General features: G+C 42.4%; 1 protein-coding gene across 5 annotated transcripts in view; it reads left to right on the top strand.

Annotated features, from left to right (window-relative positions):
* RALGAPA2 (Ral GTPase activating protein catalytic subunit alpha 2) overlaps positions 1 to 23511 on the top strand; it is a 324029-nt gene that overhangs the window by 8196 nt on the left and 292322 nt on the right. For all 5 annotated transcript variants that reach the window (XM_049650097.1, XM_049650096.1, XM_049650095.1 and 2 more), the window contains exon 2: positions 20724 to 20834. In XM_049650097.1, the coding sequence (XP_049506054.1) occupies positions 20724 to 20834 (111 nt within the window). The remainder of the gene's footprint in view (positions 1 to 20723; positions 20835 to 23511) is intronic.

Here is a 23511-nt window from a genome sequence, read left to right as displayed (position 1 = left end):
CCCGATGTGTCCCCTTGGTGAATGGCCTGGGAGTCTCAGTCTTCCTGAGATTTGGAACACGGGTGCCAGGAGAGTGAGAGCTTCCATCCTTTTGGATTGCAAACCATTAGGGTGTAGCATGGGCTGCTAGTGTTCATCTTTCCCCAGTGTCAAGGGCACCTGCCTCAAATTGAATTCATACTCAGAGAGAAGCAGGGCAGAGACATGGAGGGCGAGAAGAGCCCACTGGACCCTGTTGTGCGAGAGGTTCAGCCATGTCTGCTATCTCCACCCCTGAACTTCTCAGCTGCAGGTGGTGGTAACACCCTGTTTTTGCTTAGCCAGTTTGAGTCATATTTCTGGGTCTTGAAATGGAAAGAATACAGATTAATATGCCTGAAAGAGAGGGGGAAATCCCAGATCAGAGATGGGTGGGTGGGTACATATGTGTAGATATGCTTCTTATATTTTTTAAGAGCTGAGCAAAGTTGAGCTTACATATGTAGGAGAAGGAACTAATAAAAGAGTAAAATTGAAGAAACTGTGGAGAGAAAGGGGGTAAAAATGGAGTAAAGTATGGTCTGCAGTGGGAGCTCTCATGCCATGGCTTTTGTTTTCTCTGGGAAAGTAAGAGGTATTGTCAACTGCTGAGTTAGTTTTCTTGCTGGTGTAGTGATAGGAATTGAGGATGTCTTCTTCCCTTTCCTGTGCCATGTTTCCCCTTAAATAAAGGAAATATTGTAATCTGTAAGATTGCTGTTCTTATTGTTCTTCTGTGGAGTCATCTCATAAATATATTTAACTTCTGTATTAAATGCTTGGCCACAAATGGGGAAATGTACGTGTGTGTGTGTGTGTGTGTGTGTGTGTGTGTGTGTGTGTAGTGCAGATGTTGCCTGCCCTTCTGCTCAGTGACCATGTACCCCAGAGCAGCATCAGGCAGGACCAGGGACATACTGTGTTCTCAGTGGTCTTCTTTCCCTCACACCTCTCACTGCGGGACCATCTGACCTGTCAGGTGCAATTTTGATCTCCATTTTTGCCTTTAATGTGACCTAACCTCACACAAGATGTAACTTGATTGCACTGATATCCCATATTCATGTGGCACCTTACGCCTTTGCAAAATGTTTTCTCACATTCTCATTGGATCGATATGCTTCCTTAAGCAACCAGTTCAGAAAGGATTTACCTTCTAGATTCTTAGTCAAGCTTTGTTTCTGAGTATGTTCTGAATGCCCAATTCAAGTTTTTAACTGTGATTTTTACAGAAGAGATATTTCATAACCAGCTTTGTGTCTTCTTTTAGAAACTGAAACCACATCTGAAAGATATTTTAAAAGTATTTCTAATTTTTAACTGTAGATACGTAATTTCGCTCTTATAAATGTGGTTTAGTTTAAAAAGATAAGAAGCCCTTTGATATTGTCATGCGTTTGATTTTAAGTGATGGCACATATTCACTGAAACTCAACCGTGGTTTCAAGGACACATAGGTACTAGTGACGTTTCTTGTGCCCAGTTTGGCAACTATGAGAATGCACCACTCACATCCCTACTGGGGGCAGCATGACTGACTTGATATCTAGCTGCTGCCTTCTAGATTCACCACAACATTTCAGCCAAAGCTGAGCTTCTCTTGGGCTACTTGCAATTACTGAGCAAGAGATTACTAATGTGGTTAATTCCTGCAAGACCCAGATGCCTCTGAAGAGTGGCCTTGACTTGAGGACTCCCCATTGGTGTGGTCAAGACCGTCTCACAACTGAGTTGGATCTGAGACTCTTCCTCCCCAGCCCTCTTTCTTTTTCCTCTCCTTTGCAGGGGTCAGACCTTCACTGTGGTGAAGCCTCTCCTTGCCTTCTCAGGTCTTCCCCCTTCACAGACAGTTCCCCCGATCAATCTCCTGCAGGTGTAATCCTATCTTGGTGTCTATTTCTTAGGGAGCCCCAACTGACATACCATCCCTTTCCCCAGAAGGTGTTGCCCATCCTACCATGTAAAACCCTTCCAGGAAACAGCATGAGCACACTACATCTTCCACGTGAACTTTCTTTGTCCCTGTGTCCCGAAATGATCTTTTCTCGGAATTCCCATAGCACTTGGAACCTCTCATTGGCGTTGCTTGCCTATTGTACTTTGTTGTGTTTTGCCAGATCTCCTCTACTAGATGATAAATACATTGAGAACATGAAGAGCTTCTTGTTCATGTTGATTCCTTTTGGTAACATACTTCCTTATTTATAGTCATAATAATTAACATTTAATCAGCACTTTCCATGTGCCACACACTGCCAGAAATACTTTCACATGCATTAACTCATGCAGTCCTCCCAAGTGGGATAGGTAATATTATCATCCTCATTTTACAGATGAGACACAGAAAGGTTAAGAATCTTGTCCAAGTTTACACAGCTGATAAATGACAGAGTTAGGATTTGAACCCAGGCAGCTGGGCTCCAGAGTCCCCTTGTTCATTTAACAGTTATTTTTTATTTAGACACAACATGTGTTAGGCATTATACACAGCATTGGGGATGCCAGAGCTTGCAGTCCAAATCTAGAATAAATATTGAAAAAAAAAAAAAAACACCAAAATGTGATTTCCCACATAGATGGATGTAAGTCTGTGGGGGAGTAGCAGCCACCTGTGTGGATGTTTTGAAAAATTCCTAAAAGCCTTCCTGACCCAAAGATTGTTTTCACAAGCCAGATGTTCCCATCATTAAAGTAATGATTCAAGGGGCGCCTGGATGGCTCAGTCAGTTAAGCGTCCTACTTCAGCTCAGGTCATGATCTCACGGTTTGTGGGTTCGAGCCTCACGTCCAGCTCTGTGCTGACAGCTCGGAGCCTGGAGCCTGCTTTGGATTCTGTGTCTCCTCCTGTCTCTGTGCCCCTCCCTGCTCACATTCTGTTTCTCAAAAACAAATAAACATTAAAAAATTAATTATTTGAGACCATGAATTAAGGTCTCCTGAGAGAGTCCCCTAACCTCCTCCCTTGTGTACATGTACTCATTATCAGACCCTCCCCTCTGATCCCAAGGGGGAACAGCTGTAAGAAAGGACTGTTTGTGTGGACTAAAGGGAGAAGAGGTTGGGAAAAGAGTTTGGGGGTGGAGGGCAGCAGGACAAGGAGGCTGTTGGTAAGGATGGGCTTGGGGAAGGCTTAGGCAAGTACCCTAGATATTCTTTCTTGGAAACAATTTGAAAGACACTATTTTAAAATTTTACAATTTACACTATTGTAAATTTGTAAAAACCAAAACTGAGTCACTATCCCAAAAATGGACCTCGTATAACTAGTGAAAATTCTTTCAATGAAATCTTTGATAGTATTTTCAAGACTGCATGGAAGAGAGGGGAACAGATGACATGTTGCTTCTTTGCAACTTTTTAAAGAGATTGATGTGTTTTCTGTCTGGTCACATTTCTGGTGCAAACAATGTAGACTTCTCTTTCCCATGGACTTTATATCTGATAAGGTGGAGATGTGTTTGTGTTAGTTAGGCTTGACGTAGTAGAGCTTATGCTGAAGTCTTAGGTAGAAGTAAAAACATCACCTAGTCTTTGTGTATGTGTGTGTGTATCATATTACAGCTGTTTATGTTTGAGAGAAGGGTTCAGTTCCTCTTTTCCTGCTCCTAAAATAAATATATACATGGACACATCCACATCACTTTTAACTGAAGTAAAAAGTAATGAACTGGACAAATATTTAAAACTTAGAGGATATAGTTATATCCTCAATATCGTCAATACACAGAGAGCTCCTACATATCAACAAGAAAAATTATAATGTTTAAAATGTATGTATATATGTCACAGATGAAGAAATGACAAGACCCATTGTTTTATATGCCACTCTTCAGTTATCTAGAATATATAAACTTATAAATGTTTATTTATTTTTGAGAGAGAGAGAGAGAGAGAGGGAGGGAGTGTGCATGAGCCTGGGAAGGGCAGAGAAAATGGGGACAGAGGATCTGAAGCAGTATCTGCACTGACAGAAGCGAGCCTAGTGCGGGGCTCGAACTCACAAACTGTGAGATCATGACCTGAGCCAAAGTTGGATGCTCAATCAACCGAGCCACCCAGGTGCCCCAGAATATATAAACTTATAAATTAAAATGTATATACCTATTATTTTTAGCAAAGTTGCTGGTGTGTGTGTGTGTGTGTGTGTGTGTGTGTGTGTTTCCCTGAATGACTTCTCCTGTTTCCAACACACCTTTGACAGGACTATAATTTGGTATGATCTTTCTGAAGAGTAATTTGTTGGAATATGCCAGTGGTCTTAAAATGTACAAATCATTTGAGCAGAGCCTGACTCAGGGCTCAAACGCACAGAACCATGAAATCAAGAACCTTAGATGAAGTCAAGAGTTGGATGCTTGACTGACTGAGCCGCCCAGATGCCCCTATTTCTTTCTTTTTTAAGTAATCTCTACACCCAACATGGAGCTCAAACTTACGACCCTGAGATCAAGAGTTACACAGTCTTCCAACTGAGCCAACCAAGTGCCCCAGGCTCAGAACTCCACACCCATCCAAAGGTGGGAAAACTGAGGACCAGAATATTAAGACACTTGCTTGAGATCACAAGACCAGTGTGAGCGGTGAAGTCAGGTTTTAAATGCAGTAATCTGATTCCAGATTCTTCAAGATTAGCTACTGGCCTTTATTCCTTCCCCTAAGGATAGATGAAGGTTGAAGTCTAGGGAAAGGCAGCTAGAGACAGAGAGTGAGTGGGGGAGGGGCAGAGCGAGAGGGGAACCGAGGATCAGAAGCTGTGGCAAGCCCAGTGCAGGACCAGGAGATCATGACCTGAGCAGAAGTTGGATGCTCAACCAACTGAGCCACCCAGGAGCCCATAGTCTTCCCTCTGTCTGCGGTTTTGCGTTCCACAGTTTCAGTAACCACGTCATCCCTGGTCAGGAAGCAGATGCGCCTCCATGTGATGAATCGTCAGATGGTCAGTAGTAGCCTTCAGTGACCTGACATCACAACGCCTGTGTCATCCATCTCACCTGTGACATCACATGGGCATCTTTTTGCCTCACATCATCACAAGAAGAAGGGGAAGGACACAGACTATTTGGCCTTATATTCATGGCTGCACTAAAGCCCAGACATCTAATTGACCATGTCTACCCAGCAGGTTTATGCCTAAAGATGCACAAGGCTGATGTTGCTGAAGTCAAATTTATAGGTTTCTGCTATGGCAGGAGTCTTGTGTGCCAGTTGCTACCTATTCCTTGGCCTTGGCTGCCATCTGCTCCTTGGCCAAAATGCCTGAAACTCTGCCCAGCTGCAGACTTCCATCTCCATCTGCCTGAGACTTGTGGTCTTGAAGGCATCCTCAGAGCCAGCTGCTACTACCCTTCAGGGCAAGTACACCTGCCTACTGAAACGGACATTGTTAACCATTGCACCGAACCATTGTGTCGATTATTTTCAGTGCATTATCTTCACTACTCAACATAACGCTGTGAGATGCTCTAAATCAGCAATCAATTTTGGAACCTCTATTAAATTCAGAAGGCAAAAGCAATTACATTTGGAGAAAAGAGCAGAACCACCATCAGGGCCTCCTGAAGAAGCACTCCTTCCTGGGGCCCCCGGGTGTGAGTGGAGTTTATGATGGTCCCCTGGCAGTTGGATCCTCCCAGTTTCTTCTGTAGACAAATGTTTGGATTGAACTTCACCCTCTGCACAATGAGGAAACATGTTTTAAAGGCCTCACTTGTCAAAAAAGACTTGTAAAACAAACTTAACGAGACTTCTAGATACAGTGGGAGCCATACAATAGGCTTCTTTGGTGCTTGAGTTGGAAAGCAGCCTCTGCAGCTCCTGCCATGCTATGCTCCATGCCTGGTCTGTCCCCTCCTGGCTGCAGCCTGTGTCCCCTGCCCACCCCTCCTTTAACTTCCTGATAAAATGCGTACCTGGATATTGCTCCGTGATGACTGACTGTTAAAATGCTCTGCAAATAAAAAACTGCTAAGTCACACTCAAGAGAAGTACAGAAAATCCTCCAATGTTACACTCAGCTGCATTTGAATAGAGGCTAAGCAACAAATTTCTTCTAGGCCAACCCTTCACTTTTTAAATGGAGGAGACTGAGGCCTAGAGAGGGGAAAGCACTTGAATAGTATGCATATTTTATGACAGTAAAAGAGAAGATTAAAACATGAATAGATAAGACTTAGGGCAGGACTTTATGCCAGATGGGGGCCTTTAGACTCTTCTTCCCTCACTGTCCCCTTCCTACTCCTTTAGTTTTCCCCATAGTGCTTGCCCTCCCAGTACTAAATGAGGTTCCTGTTGTTCCCATTTTACAGAAAAATTATAGACACACATTCCCCATAACAGAAACAGGCTGGTGGCCCTGTGGTAGCCAAGTCAGGATTCCACCTCAGGTGTGCCTGATGACAGAGCTTTCTCTTAATCACAATAACATTTGAAAGATGAACATGCGGAGGCTTGGGGTAGAGAGTCATAGGTACTGCCTTAGGAAGCAGCTGGTCCCGGACTCAGATCCACCATGACTACATAGGAAACTGCAGGTCTTTTCCTGGTACTACTGACCCCTGTCTACCTGTGGTCAGATCCTAAAAACTCAAGTCCATTTTTAAGCCCAGTGCCCCCTTTCATTGTTAGGAATATTTGGACTTCAAAATGAGGGAGTTTGGGGGTACGTGTGGCTTCTTTGGGACTCAGGCAGTGAGGATAGATGTCTTCAGGTTCACTTGGCAGCCTCAGGCTGAATTCCTGATTCCCTTCCTTCCCTAGTTCTCCCTATATCCCTTGGCCCTCTTCCTAGTGCATAGTAGGTGCTCAATAAATAGCTGCTGAATGAATGAAAAAAAATGTACATATCATTTGATTTAATTTCCTTTTGTAAGAAATTATGATATAATTAACGGCTATTAAGAAATGCATTGCAGCATTGTTTTCTTGTTTAAAATTTTGTTTATTGAAGTGAATTCCACATAATATAAAATTAATCATTTGAAAGTGAATAATTCAGTGGCATTTAGGACACTTACAGTGCTGTGCAATCATCACACCTCTATTTAGTCCAGACATTTTCATCATTTCAACAGAAAACCCTGTAACCATTAGGCAGTCACTTATTCCCTCTTCTCTTCAGCCCCTGACAACCACCTGGGTGTGTAACTAGCTGAGGGATCTTTTTGCTTTTTAAAATTATTCTGCTCCACCAGAATGGTAGTACAGTTGACCCTTAACAACAGGTTTGAACTGCGTCGGTCCACTTATACATGGGGTTTTTCCGATAACTGTGCAATAGTACTGTAAATGTCTTTTCTCTTCTTTATGATTTTCTTAGTAACATTTTATTTTCTCTATCTTCCTTTATTGTAAAATATGGTATTTAATATATACAACATATGAAATGTGTGTTAATTATCTGTTCATGTTATCAGTGAGACTTCTGGTTAACAGGCTGTTAAGTTTGGGGAGTCAAAATTTGTTACATGCTGGGAGTAGATACCCCCAATCCCTGCACTGTTCAAGGGTCAACTATATATGTTGAACATATTTATACTAGTCAGAGCTCTTGGTTGCATGTGGCAGAAACTCAAACTAACTTGAGAAAAGGGGGACTTAATGATACATACAACAACTCTAGGGGAACGTTTATCTTTAAGTATGTATGACTGTTAACAGGGAGGTGAGTGGAGTCCAGGGAACTCACTCATTCTCATGTCCACTCTCTTTTTTTACTCTCCCTTGATGAAAAATAACTCCTCTCCACTCTTGGTTCCATGTTTGTTTGTTTGTTTGTTTGTTTTCTGTGCTTCTGCTTCATTCTTAGGTTGACTCTGCCAGGTGCAAGAGAGATGGTCCCCGAAAGCTAGTGGCTCCTCCCGTAGGGCGCCAGGTCCTGAGACCACTCTGATTGGCTTTACTTGGGTCATGTGCCCATTCCTGTACCAACACTGGGTGAGGGAGATGGAGTACTCTGATTGGCTGGCCTGTATATCATTTGTCCTTTTCCTGAGGACAGAGTCTCATTCTGGCTCATATATTTCTGAGAATAGTTCTGGAAAGGCATACTGATACATTCCCACAGAAAATAATACTGCTAATATCTCTGCTCATCCCCATGTATGTCACAAGGGCATTGCCTTTTGTGTTAATAATCCTAGATCATTGAGAAAACCTTACATGACATTCTGTAAGTTCTACTTAAGACTATGGGAGTTACAATTGAAGGTTTATCTAATTTGAGGGAAGTAAGGGTTACTGTTCTAATAAATGGATTGACCACCCTTGAGTTTTGTCTGTGTTAGACAGTATACCTTGTTTTTAGGTCATTCCTACAAATAGTTACTGAGGACTTGCTATTTGCCAAATGAAGCTCCAGTTTCATGAGATTCTATTAAGGGAGATGAATAAGAAATAACAAGTAAATGTATGATATAATTGCAAGTAATGATTATAGGAAAATGAAGCTTGATAGGGATGTTTGTATGTTGGTCTAGACAGCTGGGTCAGGGAGGGCCTCTCTGAAGAGGGTTTTAGAGTCAAGACCTGGGTTAAGCAGGGCATAGCTTGGTGATTGTTTCTGGGAATAGTGTTCCAGAAGGAACAGTAATTCCTGGAAAGAATCTGCACACACAGAAAGTGTGCTTGCTCCAAGTCATAAATACGCTTGAGAATCTAGTGGAAGTCTATAGAGTTGGAGGAGTTGGGAGTGGGGGAGGAAAGGGTAGGACCAGGTGGGGCTTGTAGGTCTCAGGGAGGACTTATAAGATAAAATGGAGAGCCCCATGGGAAGTAAGAGCAGGGGTATGACCTGAGTTGACCTTTAAGACCTTTCTTTGTAGAAAGCTTTATTTTCTTTTGGCTCATTTTGTTAGAAGTCCTGTCCTTTGTCCCAATACTGAGCAGTGGCTAGAGACAGAAAAAGGAAGAGGTAAGAAAAAGAAGTGGTGCTGGGGAAGAAAAGTGAGTGGCTGTGGAAGCCATGACAGGGTAGTCCCAGGTTCTGAGGAAGGTAGAGCACACGTGGCCTGTGTCTGGCCTTATTGCAGAAGTGAGTAGTGAGGAGAACACTGCAGCCCATGGGACAGGGAAGCTAGACTGCAGTGGGGCCATGTGACGGGGCCCACACAGCAGCCCAAGCTTGTAACAGTATGGAGGCAGGCTTGCTGTGTTACCCCAAATTCTAGTAAGAGGCACAGAGCAGAGACATTAGAGAGTACCCCTGATGTTGACAAAAAATGGAGATCTGCCAGCAGCTGAAAAAGAATGAGCACAGGATAATGCTGATCTGTCAGTATAATATTAATTTATCTTTATAAATGATTGCCAAGAAAAGCCAGTGGTTGGCTCCATTTCAGGTGCGGGCTAAGTTAGGGCCCCATTTGTACTTTATATTGTGTTTCTTCATGGAAAGGCCTGAGGGAGCCTTGATCGCTAGCTCAGTGTTAATTGAAAACACGTGATTTTTACGAAGTGATGTTGCTAGGTGTGTACAGATGGAAATTCTGTTCTGGCAGTTGCTTGTCAGTTCCAGGTTTACACAGAATGAAGAAACATGACTTAATGTATGCTAAGACTACCAGGTCTTAGAAATGAACCTTATCCGGATTTGAAATTTCATCACCTTTTCCATTTGGGGATGTCACACATTTGTTTGTCCCTACTCAGTACAAGTTATTGAGTGGCTGGGCAGAGATAATTTCTTCCTACCTGGCTCTATTATTTTTCTACAGTTTTTGGTAAATGACAGAACCACAGCTTTCCTTAAAGACAGCAAAAGTTCTCAATAACTAGATCATTACAAGGCATTATGTACAATGTATATGTTATTACAGAATAAGTTTCATTACAGTGTTGAGCAGGGGAAATTTAAATTACTTGCAGTTTTGGGGCATTTTGGTCTTGGAAAAGATACTATTTTATATATTGTGTGGGTCTTGAGTGTACTTCAAAGTTGGAAAGTATGACACGTTTGAAGAACATTATGGTCTGGTGTCATGTCTGCTGGGTTGTTCTTTTCTTTTTTTATGGTAAATAGTCAGACTTTGAAAAAGATCTGAAAAAGATCTTTTTCCAAAACATTATGGCAACTTTTTCTCCCCCAAAATAAAAGATAGGTTTATATATTTTTTCCTTTCTCCAATTCCCCACCCCACCCCCACATCCCCTCTCTAGTAACCACAAGTCTGATCTCTTTTTCTATGAATTTGGCTAGTTTTTGTTTTTGTTTTTTTTGTTTTTTTGATTCCACATACAAGCAGGATCATTGGATACATTTTTTCCCTCTGTTTGACTTATTTCATTTAGCATGAAGCCTTCAAGTTCCATCCACGCTGTCATGCATAACTTTTTGGTTATGAAATTTAATGTACTCATTATAAACATTTGAATGATACAGATAAGCAAAAAATAATCAAAGTATGCAAAGGCTCTTCAGATTCTGCAGTCTCATGATGACCATTGTTAGAATTTTGGTCAGTATGTTTTCTGTGTTCTCTCTCGCTTATGTGCATCCTCCTCTCTCTGTTTCTCTCTCTCTGTGTGTCTGTCTTGGGCGTGCAACATACATAAACAGTTTTACATGAAGAGTCATTATACATGGTCTAATCCTAAATTTTGGACTTAAAACTCCTTGGACGTTATTCCACATCAGGAAGTGAAGACTTAAGTAAGATGGTTCTCTCTGCCCTCATCACCACTTTTCTCCTTCCTTAGTTATTAGAGGAGAGGTAGAGGTTACCAGCTATCTCCTGCTTTGTCTGTTTTATTTCTGTCTCTAACTCCCTGGCGAGTGGTTTTGACTGTAATTTAGGCTAGCCCCAATTCAGATCAAGAAAAGTAAAAGCAGTTTTGCACTGACTTAAAAAGTTTGATGAAACTTGATTCCTACTGAAGGAAAAGATATATTCAAATGTGTGTAAAGCACATTTGGTTAAATAGTGTAATTCATTGGTGTATGTTTATGTTTTATTATGTTGGTACTTCATATCAGTTAAAAACCAAGTCTTAGAATCCTGCAGTTGAGAAACATGTTAAAATATTTAAATAAAATAGCTCTACTTTTAAAAACTTTAGCACTAGGTAATTGGGGTACATCTTTATACAGAATTACTTTTACACAGGGACTATCAGTCCTGGATAACAAAGTATTAATAGCTTCCTGACTTCTAAGAATTTTGCTTTCTATATCTAGTTTACCTTATGGGTATAAAGGAATGAAAATTGTACATCTTAGGAAATGAAGTAGGATGGATATCTTTTCCAGCCTCTTCAATCATACTAATAATTGTTTCCTGTTCAACTGTCAGATTTTATTTCAGTACTTACAAGGATGTTTTTGGATCCAAGTAACAGATGCAAGTAACAGAAAACTCATATATAAATGTAAATGATAAGGATTTTTTTTTTCCTCCTGTAAAAGCAGTCCCAAGGCAGAGTGGCCCGAGAGTCAGCTAGTTCATTCAGCAGTTCTGTGGTGTTGACAGATCAGACTCTGCCTCCCTGCCTTGCCATCCTTGGTATCCTCAGTGTGGCAGGTTTGTCCTCAAGGTGGCAAAATGTCTGCAGCCATTACAAGCATTGCACCCAAATAGAACAACATCCAGAGGCAGGAAAAAAAGAAATACTTCTTTGTGTCTCTTTAAAAACAACGAATCTTTTCCAGACCTCTCCATCCAAGTGCTTCCCATTTCTTATTGACTAGTGTTGGGTCACAGGCTGGAGCCTAAACATATCACTGGCAAGGGGTATGTTGGCACCATAATTGGCTGAGCAGCATCAAGTCTGGCGTCCTGGGGCCGGGGACAGGCCAGCCTCTCTGAAGGACATGACTTTGTGGGGGAGGATGAGCCCTGAACAAATAGAGGCTCTGTCAGAAAGAGGAAATTGGAAGTGACTGGGGTGGGGGGCTGGAGAGAAACCAACAGTGTCACTATAGGCCAATTTTACTTTTCAGGTTAAATGCTATAGAGAACATCTATGGAAGTAAATCATCCAGTATAATAAAATTTTGAATACATATATATTTTTAGGGAAGAATTTAAAAAATTTTTTACAGAGTAAGTGGTATATACAACATGGCTGTAACATATATAAGAAACAAAACTATCAGCAAAGCTGAAAGATGAGTTTGTGTCGTTTTCTGCAAATAAGAATATGTAGTTTAGGCCCCAACATGCTTCTAGAAGCTATGCCAGGGTTCTAGTGGCCTTTTCCTTCTCTTGGGCCAGGCTGATGGTGCTTGGGCATAGAAGCACGTGTGTATTTACTGTTGGCCCTGGAGAAGACTCAAAATTGGATTAACTGTGAATGGGGTTCGCTTGAATGGTGGAGCAAAAGCCTGGTTGGCTTGGATCCTTTGTTGGGTGACTAGGTTTAAAGTGTTCATTTTATTATTATATATCACAAGTTACATATATATGAAACTTATTCTTTCACATATATTCAGTATTTAAAACAATTTTAAAAATCCTTTTTTATATGTAGCACATGGCCTGTGTTCATATAAATACATTCAGTTGATTTAAGGAGGTCAAAACTGAGACTGGGGTTCTCTTGAGTGAATATGGAAAGGGAAAAGGGGAGGCATGAATGGTAAATGCAAAGATGGGTTATGGAAACCAAATTAGGGGGAAAAAAAGAAGTGAAGACTTGAGACGGAGAATAGATAGTGACTGCATGGTGGAGTCATTGGGTTCAAGGACCCAGTAGGGTTGAAAAGTTGTTGGAATTAGGTTTCTAGAAGGGGTGAGCAGGATGAGAAGAAATGGCAGGCTGCAGGAGAAAGGACTGAGACGGAGAACCCAGATGTGGGGAAGTGACAAGCAATGAGTGGGTCTAGGCTGTTGGGGGGGGAATGCATAGCCAGAGTCAGACTGGAGGACAGTCTCATTAGGGGTGAGAAGGTCAGGTATCACCTCTATAAATGCCAAAATTAGTGCTAGTTACAAGAGAAAGAGTGATCCAGGTTCTGAAATCTTCTGAGAGTGTGCTGGGGTGAGTGGAACAGTCTGTGCAGCTTGGGTGGGTGGGCTAGTTGGTGTGTGGATTGGTTGTGTGAGCAGCAAGGAAGTATCCATGTATGTGAGGGGAAGCACTGCAATGGTCTGGATATTGCAGGGAGGACACTGACCTCATTTTAGGCCAAGTGGTAAGTGGTGGTGGAGGAGAATGGGAGGCTTACTTTATAGTCTGCAGGGAAGCAGGCTCCTCAAGGGGCTCCAGGTTTTAGGTAGAGCTAGAACGGAAGGAGACCTTTACAGATGTGGTGGAGGAGGGGTATCTGGTAAGCTTTATTGGATATAGGGAGTATAAAAGCTGTGGCTAGGAAGCTGGGGTGAGATTAGGTGATTCCCAGAGCCGTATAGAGGTGACATTCAGAGATGTGGGTCATGTGGGAAGCTTGGATTTCTACAGACATAGATGGAAACCAGGGTGGACTGCCAGAAAGGACATCCCTGGTGTGTGCCTAATCTAATGGTTGTCTTCTTGTTGAGTCTGGTGTCAAGCAGCTTGTGGTGGGGAGGTAGGGAGTAGGGGCTGGGTATTGTATAGGAGCAAGGGTGGGGTGGGGTGGAGTAAGGGTTATTTTCAGTACATTATTGCTTAACTTCTGGATGACTCCAGGAATAATTTTATGTCAAATATGTCCAGTGATGTTTATACCTAAAAGTGGATGTGGATTGAAAACATGGCACTTGAGAGAGTTTTTCTGAAATTTGAACTCTCTATGGCATTAGAAAAAGTATGCTTGCAGATGGACTTTGATCTTTTAGTTCTCAAGACATTGCAGAACTTCTAGAAATAACTTCGCCTGGTGGGGTGTGGGGCGAGTGGGGTGTCAGGCCAGGTGTCCTTACTTGCAAGCTGACTTTGGGGGATGTCTAGGCCCAACTGCCAACTCATCCTTTTCCACCAGACTTTTCACATCATGTCCTTGACCAGATCTTGTTTCAGAGTCCTGAAGCACTGGAGCTGAACCTTTCATCTGCTATGTGATTTAGCATTTCATTCACACCAGGATTTTGTATTTGTATATAATCAGTATAAGGGATATTTTTAGGTACGTAAATAGATGCATTTTTTAGATGTGTGTTTCTCTATAATAATAATAATGATGAAAGCATTAATTTACCATTGAGGCACAGTCAGCATACCTGCTGTCTTATGACCTGATTACTTGCTGAGTCTTGAAAGGGCTTCATTGTGTAGATTTTACCTCCTTACCAGGTACGAAGCTCCAGGTCATTTACCTGCCCTTGGCATAGTATTGCATACACAGGAGGTTCTAAAACCTACTTGCTAATGTCAGGAAAAGGAGTCCCTGCCTGCATCCTGGTTAGCATAGATTACTGTTGACAGAAGTTTGTTATCAGTGGGGCAGCCTCTGTTATTTAGTTCCATTTTTTATTGCCTTTTTCTTCTTTAATGGAAGTGAAGATGTGTTATACTTGGAGGCATCTCTTCATGGGCTTGCTGGCCCTCATGGCCAGTGAAGTTGCTTGGTGATGAATTTCTTCCTCCCCATCAACATTTTCATGATAATGTTGAATAACAGCCCATCCCAAACCTCACGGTTTACATGGGCCCTATGGCAACACGTGTCTATTTCTCTTCCTCACCCAACTGCATTGTCTGGGGTGGCTCTGCCTCTGGCTGCTGGTTGCTTGGTGTTGGTTCCACTGTGGGGTCGGTCCAGCTCTGCTCCATGAACTTCCTCTGGCCCCTGGACCAGAGGCCACCTGAGGTTCTCTAGCCACCACCGGGTCATATTTCTAATGACTGGTTGGCCAAAGCAAGTCAGGAAATCAGCCCCAAATCATTGTGAGTGTGCACCATCCAAAGGTGTGGATTCAGGTAAGGAATAATTTGTGGCATTTTTACAAACTACCACAAGAAGGAAAGAGGACAGGGACCAAGGCAGTTGAGCCTTTAAGTAACAGTGCAACACTAATGACATTTATCCTTGGTCAGTGTTTTCCATCTTGCATCTGACTAGTTTATTTTCCTTGTTCTCAGTTTCTAAATTATGTTTATTTAAGTTGTGAAGTTCACCTTGAATTTTTATTTCCCCTTTGTCCGTATCACAGTCTGTAATCTTGAGCATCATGCTTTCAGTGCCATTGTCTAGGGAATTTGAGTAACGTGGTAAATGATACCATCTTCCTCTGCACTTGGATGTGTAGGCAGGACTTGGAAGACTCTTAGTTCTGGTAGGGGGCACTGGAGGGACGGAGGAGTAGGAAGCACTGGGGGGGGGGGGTCATTCCTTCCTAGGGAGGAACTGAACTGAGCTCCTTGTTCCATTTGAGGGTTTCCATTGGGGCTCCCGAGTGGGATAACGATCTTTTCCCCTTCCTTTGGTCTGCTGAAGCAGGTTTTTGTGAGGCTCTATTATGATCCTGTCAATTAAAAAGTAGTAGAAATGGTATTGAAAAGGATTATATGTGGAAGGAAATAGGGGGATAATCCCATTAGTTTCATAGGTTTGTTTATGGGTAGTGCTTATTGCTGTATTGGAATCAAGTGCCATTTAATAAGGGCCAGTCTCATTAAGTGTATGAGTTTCATGAGTCATTGAGTTTTATGGCTTCACAGGTAAATGAAGCTGGTTATTCCCACCTAGTGAGATAGCCTTTGTCAGGAGCTAAGTAATTGTAAAACAATTAACATTTATATAATGCCCACTGACACTCTGACATGCCCATTTTATCACCACAGCAGTCCTGTGATATGGGAACCATTGTTGACCCCATTTCTGAGATTGAAATTGAGGCAGAGAGTGCTTAATAACTTATCCAAGGTCCTATAGCTTCTGGACTTTACCCAGGCAGTCTGCTCTGGATGTTTTTGACCTCAACCTTTGCTATTGCCTTTCAGCTAGATAGGGAGAAAGAATTGTCAACAAGAGGTTTTCGCTGGACAGAGGAGTGGGAGGGGGTAGCTTTTGGTATGGATTATAGAAGAATACTTTTGAGATAAAATGAGAAAATAATAGAAACAGTTTATTGGCTCTTGGTTGGTTGCAAAGGAGAATGAGAAATTAAGGATTTCTTTAAAAATTCAGAAATGACCCCTCTAGCTCTGTAAAGCTGTCTGCTGCTTGCCTCTCTGTGTTTAGTCTGAACATACTTCCCTGAGCTTTGTTATTATCGTTAGGCCGTGTGCTCATGTCTGTGCCAAAGACACTGAAAATCATCACCTCAAAAGCACACTACCACCTGAGCTCTATAGTTCAGCACCCTTCCTTACTGGTCACCCCAAGTGCTGTGGCTCCTTCTTGGGGAAATTGGCTGTTCCCATTTTCAGTGCTACTCACTCCCATTATTTCTCACCTGTCTGCTTATCTTCCTGCTCTTTTTTATCTGGCTCTTCTGCAAATCCCCAAGGTGATGATTATTTTTATACATTCATGACCTGATTTCTAGTTTTAATTTATTCCCTCTTGTCTCTGAGGCCTCTGTGTGGTTCAGATTGGAGTTGGAAGACCTGGACAGGGGTTCTGCCCACATCCCTGATTGGCTGTGTTACCTTGGGCAGGTTATGTAAGATCCAGAGCCTGTGGTTTCTTTATCTTGATCACACCTGCCCCATCTACCTCACAGGGTTATGGGTGAGGGTCAAATAAACGAAATTTTTTAAAGTGTCTTTTAAAGCATGAATATATAGCATTATTAATATTCTCAACCTCCTCAAATGGCCTTGTCCACTCCCTGCTTTGATGCTCTTCATTAGCTTTGGTCATGCTGCCTTTTGCATTACTTGTTTGTTTACTTCTGTACCCTTGAGAGCCCTGCATCTTACTCTCTTTGAATTTCCTAGCACTTGTCTCAAGGCTGGTCGGCCTGGGTACCAGCTCAGTAATGTTTGAATGAATGGGTAAAGAATGAATGTCTGTCTAACGGATGTTTCTGGTCATAGTTGTTTTTTTTTGTTGTTGTTGTTCATTTTTTTTTTTTTTCTGAACAAAGTCTTCCTCCTTCTCTCTATGCTTCTTGGAGTTGGTCGTATTGAAAAGCAGCCCTTCCTTGAGGCACCTGGGTGGCTCAGTCAGTTCTGCATCCAACTCTTGGTTTTGGCTCAGGTCTTGATCTCATGGTTTGTGGGTTTGAGTCCCCATGTCAGACTCCGTGCTGACAGTGGGGAGCCTGGTTGGGATTCTCTCTCTGCCCCTCCCCTGCTCATGTGATCTCTCTCTCTCTCTCTCTCAAAATACATAAATAAACTTTAAAAATATAGCCCTTTCTTGCTTTCTTGTGTTCCTTTTTGCAGGATGCTAAATTCCAGTACCTGTGGTTTCCTTCTCCAAGATCTAGGCTTACTTTATAAATACTCTTGCTTTTTAACAATAAGACAAGTAAATTCTTCTAGCTATTGAATTAGAGATATAACATATTTAGTGCTTATTTTTTTTTAGTTATTTAACAAATATGTATTGAGTACCTTCTGGGTCCCAAGCTCAATTCCTGGGGCTGGAACTAGAGCGATAAACAAATCAAATGGGATTCCTGCCCTTATTCAGCTTACATTCTAGTTGAGTGCCAGTCAGTGAAGAAGTAAATGAATAAATGAGATAATTTCAACTAATCTTAAGTGCTGTAGTGGGGGGAATCATGTGAAGAGGACTCCCAGGCCAGCGAGGAGTCCTCACATACATAAATAAAACTGAATATGTTATAGATGTAATGCTCTTAGTTTCCTTGTGTATCAAGTTACCTTAAAGGTATCTAATGGTCTTGATAGTGAGTACTTCAAGTGAGTACTTCAAGTGATGATGAATGGCTGAGGAGGAAGGTGGCTATTATCTGGACTTTTGGCTTCATGAGAGGATCTCAGTCTGTATGAGTGTTCCTCAACCTTGGCTAGGACCCTCTTTATTCAGGTTGCTCTATTTGAGTATCTCTGATAGACCAAGGGGGACCCAGGAAAGATGAGGGATTCATCGATCCCAGTACCTTGCTGTGCCACCTTGCTGCATTAGTGCACTCCCATCCTCAATGCCAGGGTACCAGCTCACTTGCTAATGGCATTCTGTGTCTGAGGCCCCTTCACTGGTGAGCAGTCAGGCATCTATCCATTGCAGAACTTGGGAAGGAAGAAGGCATGGTGATAAGATGACATGTGAAGAATGACATGTGGGGCATTTTCAGATTTCTTTGAAGAGGTAATGTATGATCCCAGTTCTGAAGGATGGGAGTGAATGAACTATATAGAGGTCTGGGAGGGGGGGGGGCAGTGCAGACTAGAGGTTCCCCAAATGGAGAATATGTTTGACAAGTTTAAGGGATAGAAAGAAGCTGCCGTGGCTGGAGTGTAGGGTGTGAAGGACAGAGTGGTGTGAAATGAAGTTGGCATTGAATGGAGGAAACCATGCAGGAAAACCTTATAGGCCATGGTCAAGAGTTTGGATTTTATTAAGTACGATTGGACGCTACTGGGAGGTTTTGAGCAAAGGAATGGCCTGGTTTGATTTACATTGTTAAATTTTTCTGCTGACTGCATGGTGGAGGATGGACTGTGGAGGGGAAAAGTGGAAGCCAGACTCTGGGCAGAGGGCATGTTGCAGGTAGGCGAGGATTTGTGGTGACATAAGCTAGGCAGGGCCGTGAAGGGCGAGAAGTGCCCAGGGCTGGCGCATGACAGAGGTGGAGCTGACACACCGGAGATGTGCTGTGAAGAGTGAGAAGGACCTGGGATGACAAGCAGCTGGGTGGGTGGTGGGGCCTGAGGGAGGAACAGAATTTGAGGGGAGAACAATACTTTTATTTGGACATGTTTGATTTGAGGAGCCTTGTAGACCCTCACGTGGAGAAACCCAGCTGGCAGCAGGCCTGGAGGGCAGAGCTTGCAGGGTGAAATCTGGAGTCCTCAGCACAGGGGTGAAACCTCTCTCTTGATAGTACCAGGGATTTAAAAGTGGGTTAGGCCATTCCTTTCCTGTAGGCATATGATATAATGGTTTACATGTTATGGTCATTATCCTATCATTGTATGTTATAGGCTGTTTCTTTTATTTAACTCATTCAAGAAAATATTGAACTAAATAAATATGGTGCTAGATGTAGGGGACATAGTGATGCGTGGGATGGACTGGGGGTCTGTAGATTTGGTAGTATCTCTAACAGAAAAGACAGATCATTCCTTCAAAATAAAGTCAAGAATTCCATCAGGAGGGATTCCATCAGGTATTAAGTAGAGTATATGTTTTATGACTTGGGGAGAACCAGCCTGTGGGGCAATAGCAGAGGCACTGACCTAGTCTCCAGGTGGGCTCGGGATGTTTCAGCTACCAGTGAGTGCTAATAGGAGCTGGCGGGTGAAGTGTGCTTCAGAGGGAACAGTTAGTGGTGGGTCGGCCAACAGTTTGTATTGGAGCGAAAATGAACAGAATCCTTTCTGGGAATTGCACATTCTGTGGAAGGTACTCAAGGGTTCCTTGGCAAGGTTATGTCATGTATAAGAATGATCATACTAGTGTCATTGCTACTGCTTTCACATGGGTAAATTTGTTAGTTACTAGAAACTTCCAGTGCTCTGTGCTATTTGGGGAGGGGGCAGAAAATACAGTATGAAATTGACAGCTCATATGACTTTACAAACACCTTATGTGCATTATTTTGAAGAACTGTATCAGAATTATGTAGTTATCTGAGGACAACAACTCCTTAGTTCACCAGCATTAGTGCTAAATTTATAGAACTTAAACATCATAATGGATGTGTTCACATATATTCACAGTACTAGGACCCCAAAAGGAACTGAATCCACTTTGTTGTAGATTGAATAGCAATCTTGGATAATCCTTGCAGAATTTAAAGAAGCTGTTTTTAATTTTCCCAAGATTTACTGGTGTATTCTTCCCAAGAGCTAATACTTTGTTCAGGACTCTGTGGTAAATGGCACAAGCACCTTGTTTGCCAAGGAAAACATACACAGGTGTGTCGACAGTGGATCACTGCTCTGACCAGAGTTGGGAGGCACAGTTGGGCCTCCGGAAGAAGTGGTTCTGTTGCTGCTGTCGTGTCATTGGGCTAAGCTCCCTGCATAACCTTCCTATATAGCTGCAGTCCCTGGTTTAGCAGAACTAGTGCAACAGGGAGAAACACTGCTAAGGGAAACTCTAGGAACACATGGTGGGTCTCCCTGTGTCCAAGCGGGAGTGGAACAGGTCACCTGGGAGTGAGAGAGAAGGCTGCAACCAGTGGCCCAAGCGGAAGTGTGCTGGGGAACATCTGCTAGTTCTCCTGAGCTGCTCTCAGGTCAGTGGGGATGGAGGAGAAGCTGGCTCATGTTGGACTCTGGCAGCAAAATTGTTTTTCACATGTACAAACTCATCCCTCTTTATGGCCTATGTCAAAAGCCACATCCTCTGTATGAACTATTATTCCTTACCCTCAACATGAAGGAATCTTGTTCCTCTCCAGACCTGCACTCATCGCTGGCCTTCTAGCTGGTCTGTGAGTGCAGTGCCGCCATGGCTCTGATGCCCTTGAATCAATCTCCTGCAGGGGTCTGTGGGGGGGGGGGGGGGGGAGGGGCCCCAGACCTATTAAGGTCTCTTAGTGGAGAACAAATGGATATGGATACTATTTTCGTTGTTCTGTTTTGTCTCATAGGGGGATAAAGCTAGTTTTTACTATCCTTCATTTCTGAAAAGGTTGTTTGTGAGATCTGATAGTTGTATAAGGTTATCGTCATAACCTTTCCTTGTGGAAACTTTTTCTTTTCAGATAATGTGGATGCAAGTGATCTTAAGCAGTTTTTTGAGACCAACTATTCTCAGATATATTTCATCTTCTATGAAAATTTTATAACACTGGAAAATAGTTTGAAATTAAAAGGTAAGCATTTCTACCAAACAATTTTTTTATGTACAAAGTTTTTTTTTTGTTGTTGTTAATGTCCATAAAGTGTAAAAGGTTGTATGTGTCGTGAGCCACAAGTTGGTGGGAGATTGCAGTGGTTAGCATCTTTGTTTCCCTTGAGCTTTCACTTATGCAGCTGTTATTTGAACAACAGATGACTAAAGGGAAAATGGAAGAAGTAACCCACAGAAGTCATGAGTTCCACAGGAATAATTTACTTAAAAAGAACAAATAAAAGTAATATGTGTACATTATAAAAAAATTCAGATTCCATTAAAGGGTTTGAAATGAAAATTGAACCATATGTTTTTCCTAGACCCCCAGTCCTGCTCTGCATGCAACCACTATTAAAAGTTTCATGTATTTCTTTCTGTATATGTTATTAATGTGTTCTATCGGTTTATGGTTATACCAATATCTACTTACATAAAATATTCTTTGAAAAACCAAGCCAATAAAGTCACACTGCACAATCCGCTCTCTATTTAGGTGACAGGATAGTGTAGTCTGGGGATCCAGCCTGGGTTTGGATCCTGGCCCTACCTTTCCAGCTGTTTCTCCTTGGGCAACCTCCCTCTGACTCAGCTTACTTCCTATCAGCACTGAACAGGTTAACATGTATCTGGGATTTCAGGACAGAGTGTGACACATAGTATATGCTCAGTAAGTATTGGCTGCCATCATCACCTTGTTTATTTTCATGTATTTTGGAAATCCTTACATGTTAACACCCTTACTGCTACCTCAGTTTCATTTATTTATTAAACAAGTGTTTTTTTTATTTGAGTATAGTTGACACACATTATATTAGTTTCAGGTGTATACATTGTGCTAGGTTCACCACAAGTGTAGCTACTACCTGCCACCGTGCAGCACTGTTAATAGTACCAGTGACTGTATTCATTATGCTATGCCTTTCATCCCTGTGACTTACTCATTCCACACCCGGAAGCCTGTACCTCCCGCTTCCCTTCACCAATTTTGCACATCCCTCCCTCCACCACCTCCCCTCTTGCAACCATCAGTTTGTTCTCTGCATCTATAGTTTGATACTGCTTTTTATTTGCTTGTTTACTCATTTGTTCTGTTTTTTAGATTCCACATATGAGTGAAATCATACGGTGTTTGTCTTTCTCTGTCTGACTTACTTTGCTAAGCATTATACTCTGTAGATACATCCATGTTGTTGCAAAATATATATATATATATATATATATATATATATATATATATACACACACACACACACTACTGCATCCTCTTTTGATGGACACTTGGGTTGCTTCCATACCTTAGCTATTGTAAGTAATACTGCAGTAGGCATAGGGGTACATATATGCTTTCAGAATGTTGAGTCTGGTTTGTAAGCTTCCATGACAGCAGTGGGAACCCTGGAGGGAAGCCAGGTTTGGGAAGGAGGAGGATGAGTGTAGCTTTGGGAAGTCTCGGTTGAGGTGCCTGTGGGACACCCAGGTGTTGGTTCTGGCTGGACAGTAAAAATATAGGGACTGGAGCTTAGGAGAAGAGGGGGCAATCATGCTGTTGCCAAGGAAGAAATTCTTTGCAGAGAAAGTGACAATCAGGGATTTGGGGTAATCCATTCTTTCATTGAGCAGATAAAGAGGAAAGATAAAGAAGTAGCGTGTGGGCTGGGAAGGGGGTTGGGTGCCAGGAAAGTGTTTTGTCACAGAAGCGCAGAGAAAAGAGAATTTCAGGGAATGAAATGTCAGCAATGTCTGATGATGCAAAAAGTTGAGCAGTAGGACTAGGAAGTGGCAATGCATCGAGGAGGTTGTCCCTGAGTGCTGAAAGAAAGGTCTAGGTGAGTAGTGGGATCAGAAGCCAGATGGGGAGAAATGGAGTAACAGGGTGAGATAGTGAAGGCTATGCACAAGAATACCCTTTTAGAAGGGTTTTCTTCATCTGTTTGATGATGAAGACAGGATCGTATCTCAAGGAGTAGCTTGGTCATGGTAGGGTTTTGAAGGATGCACTTGCCTGTTCGCAGGCTGACAAGAGGGAGATAACTGATGACAGGGTATTGGGGGACGTGTGTTGAGACAGGGTCAGGTATACAGAAGAGGATGCAGAGAGGAGTGTATAGATGCCCTGACTGCTTCTGTAAAACCTGAGGCAGATGTTAGGCACAGAGGGGAAGGAATGTGGGACAATGCACTGTGGTTGTCTCGGACATATAGCAGATGCCTCAGAGTTTTACAGAATGCTCCAGGCTCTGGAAGGTCAACAAATCAAATATGGGCATGTGTCCAAGGATGCCAACAGGTAGTTTTGTATTTTGTTTTTCAATGAATTGCTCAGTTTTTTCCCCTGTGATTTACAAATTGATATAAATCTTGAGCTTAATTTTTTTCCAAATTGGTAGATATTTCAAATATGAAACGATTTGATTTTTAACCTGTTTTCCAGTTTTGCTCCACTTAACTTTTTTTTGCAGTTGTGTGGAAGAGAAAAGTGTGATATTATGGGTAATCAAAACACCAAAGAGGGGCGCCTGGGTGGCTTGGTCGGTTGGGCGTCCGACTTCGGCTCAGGTCATGATCTCACGGTCCGTGAGTTCGAGCCCCGCGTCGGGCTCTGTGCTGACGGCTCAGAGCCTGGAGCCTGTTTCAGATTCTGTGTCTCCCTCTCTCTC

Source organism: Panthera uncia (assembly GCF_023721935.1).
Source record: "Panthera uncia isolate 11264 chromosome A3 unlocalized genomic scaffold, Puncia_PCG_1.0 HiC_scaffold_11, whole genome shotgun sequence".
In the NCBI taxonomy this organism is placed as follows: Eukaryota; Metazoa; Chordata; class Mammalia; order Carnivora; family Felidae; genus Panthera; species Panthera uncia.
The sequence above is the reverse complement of the archived record's forward strand: the minus strand, read 5'-3'. Positions and strand labels throughout refer to the sequence as shown.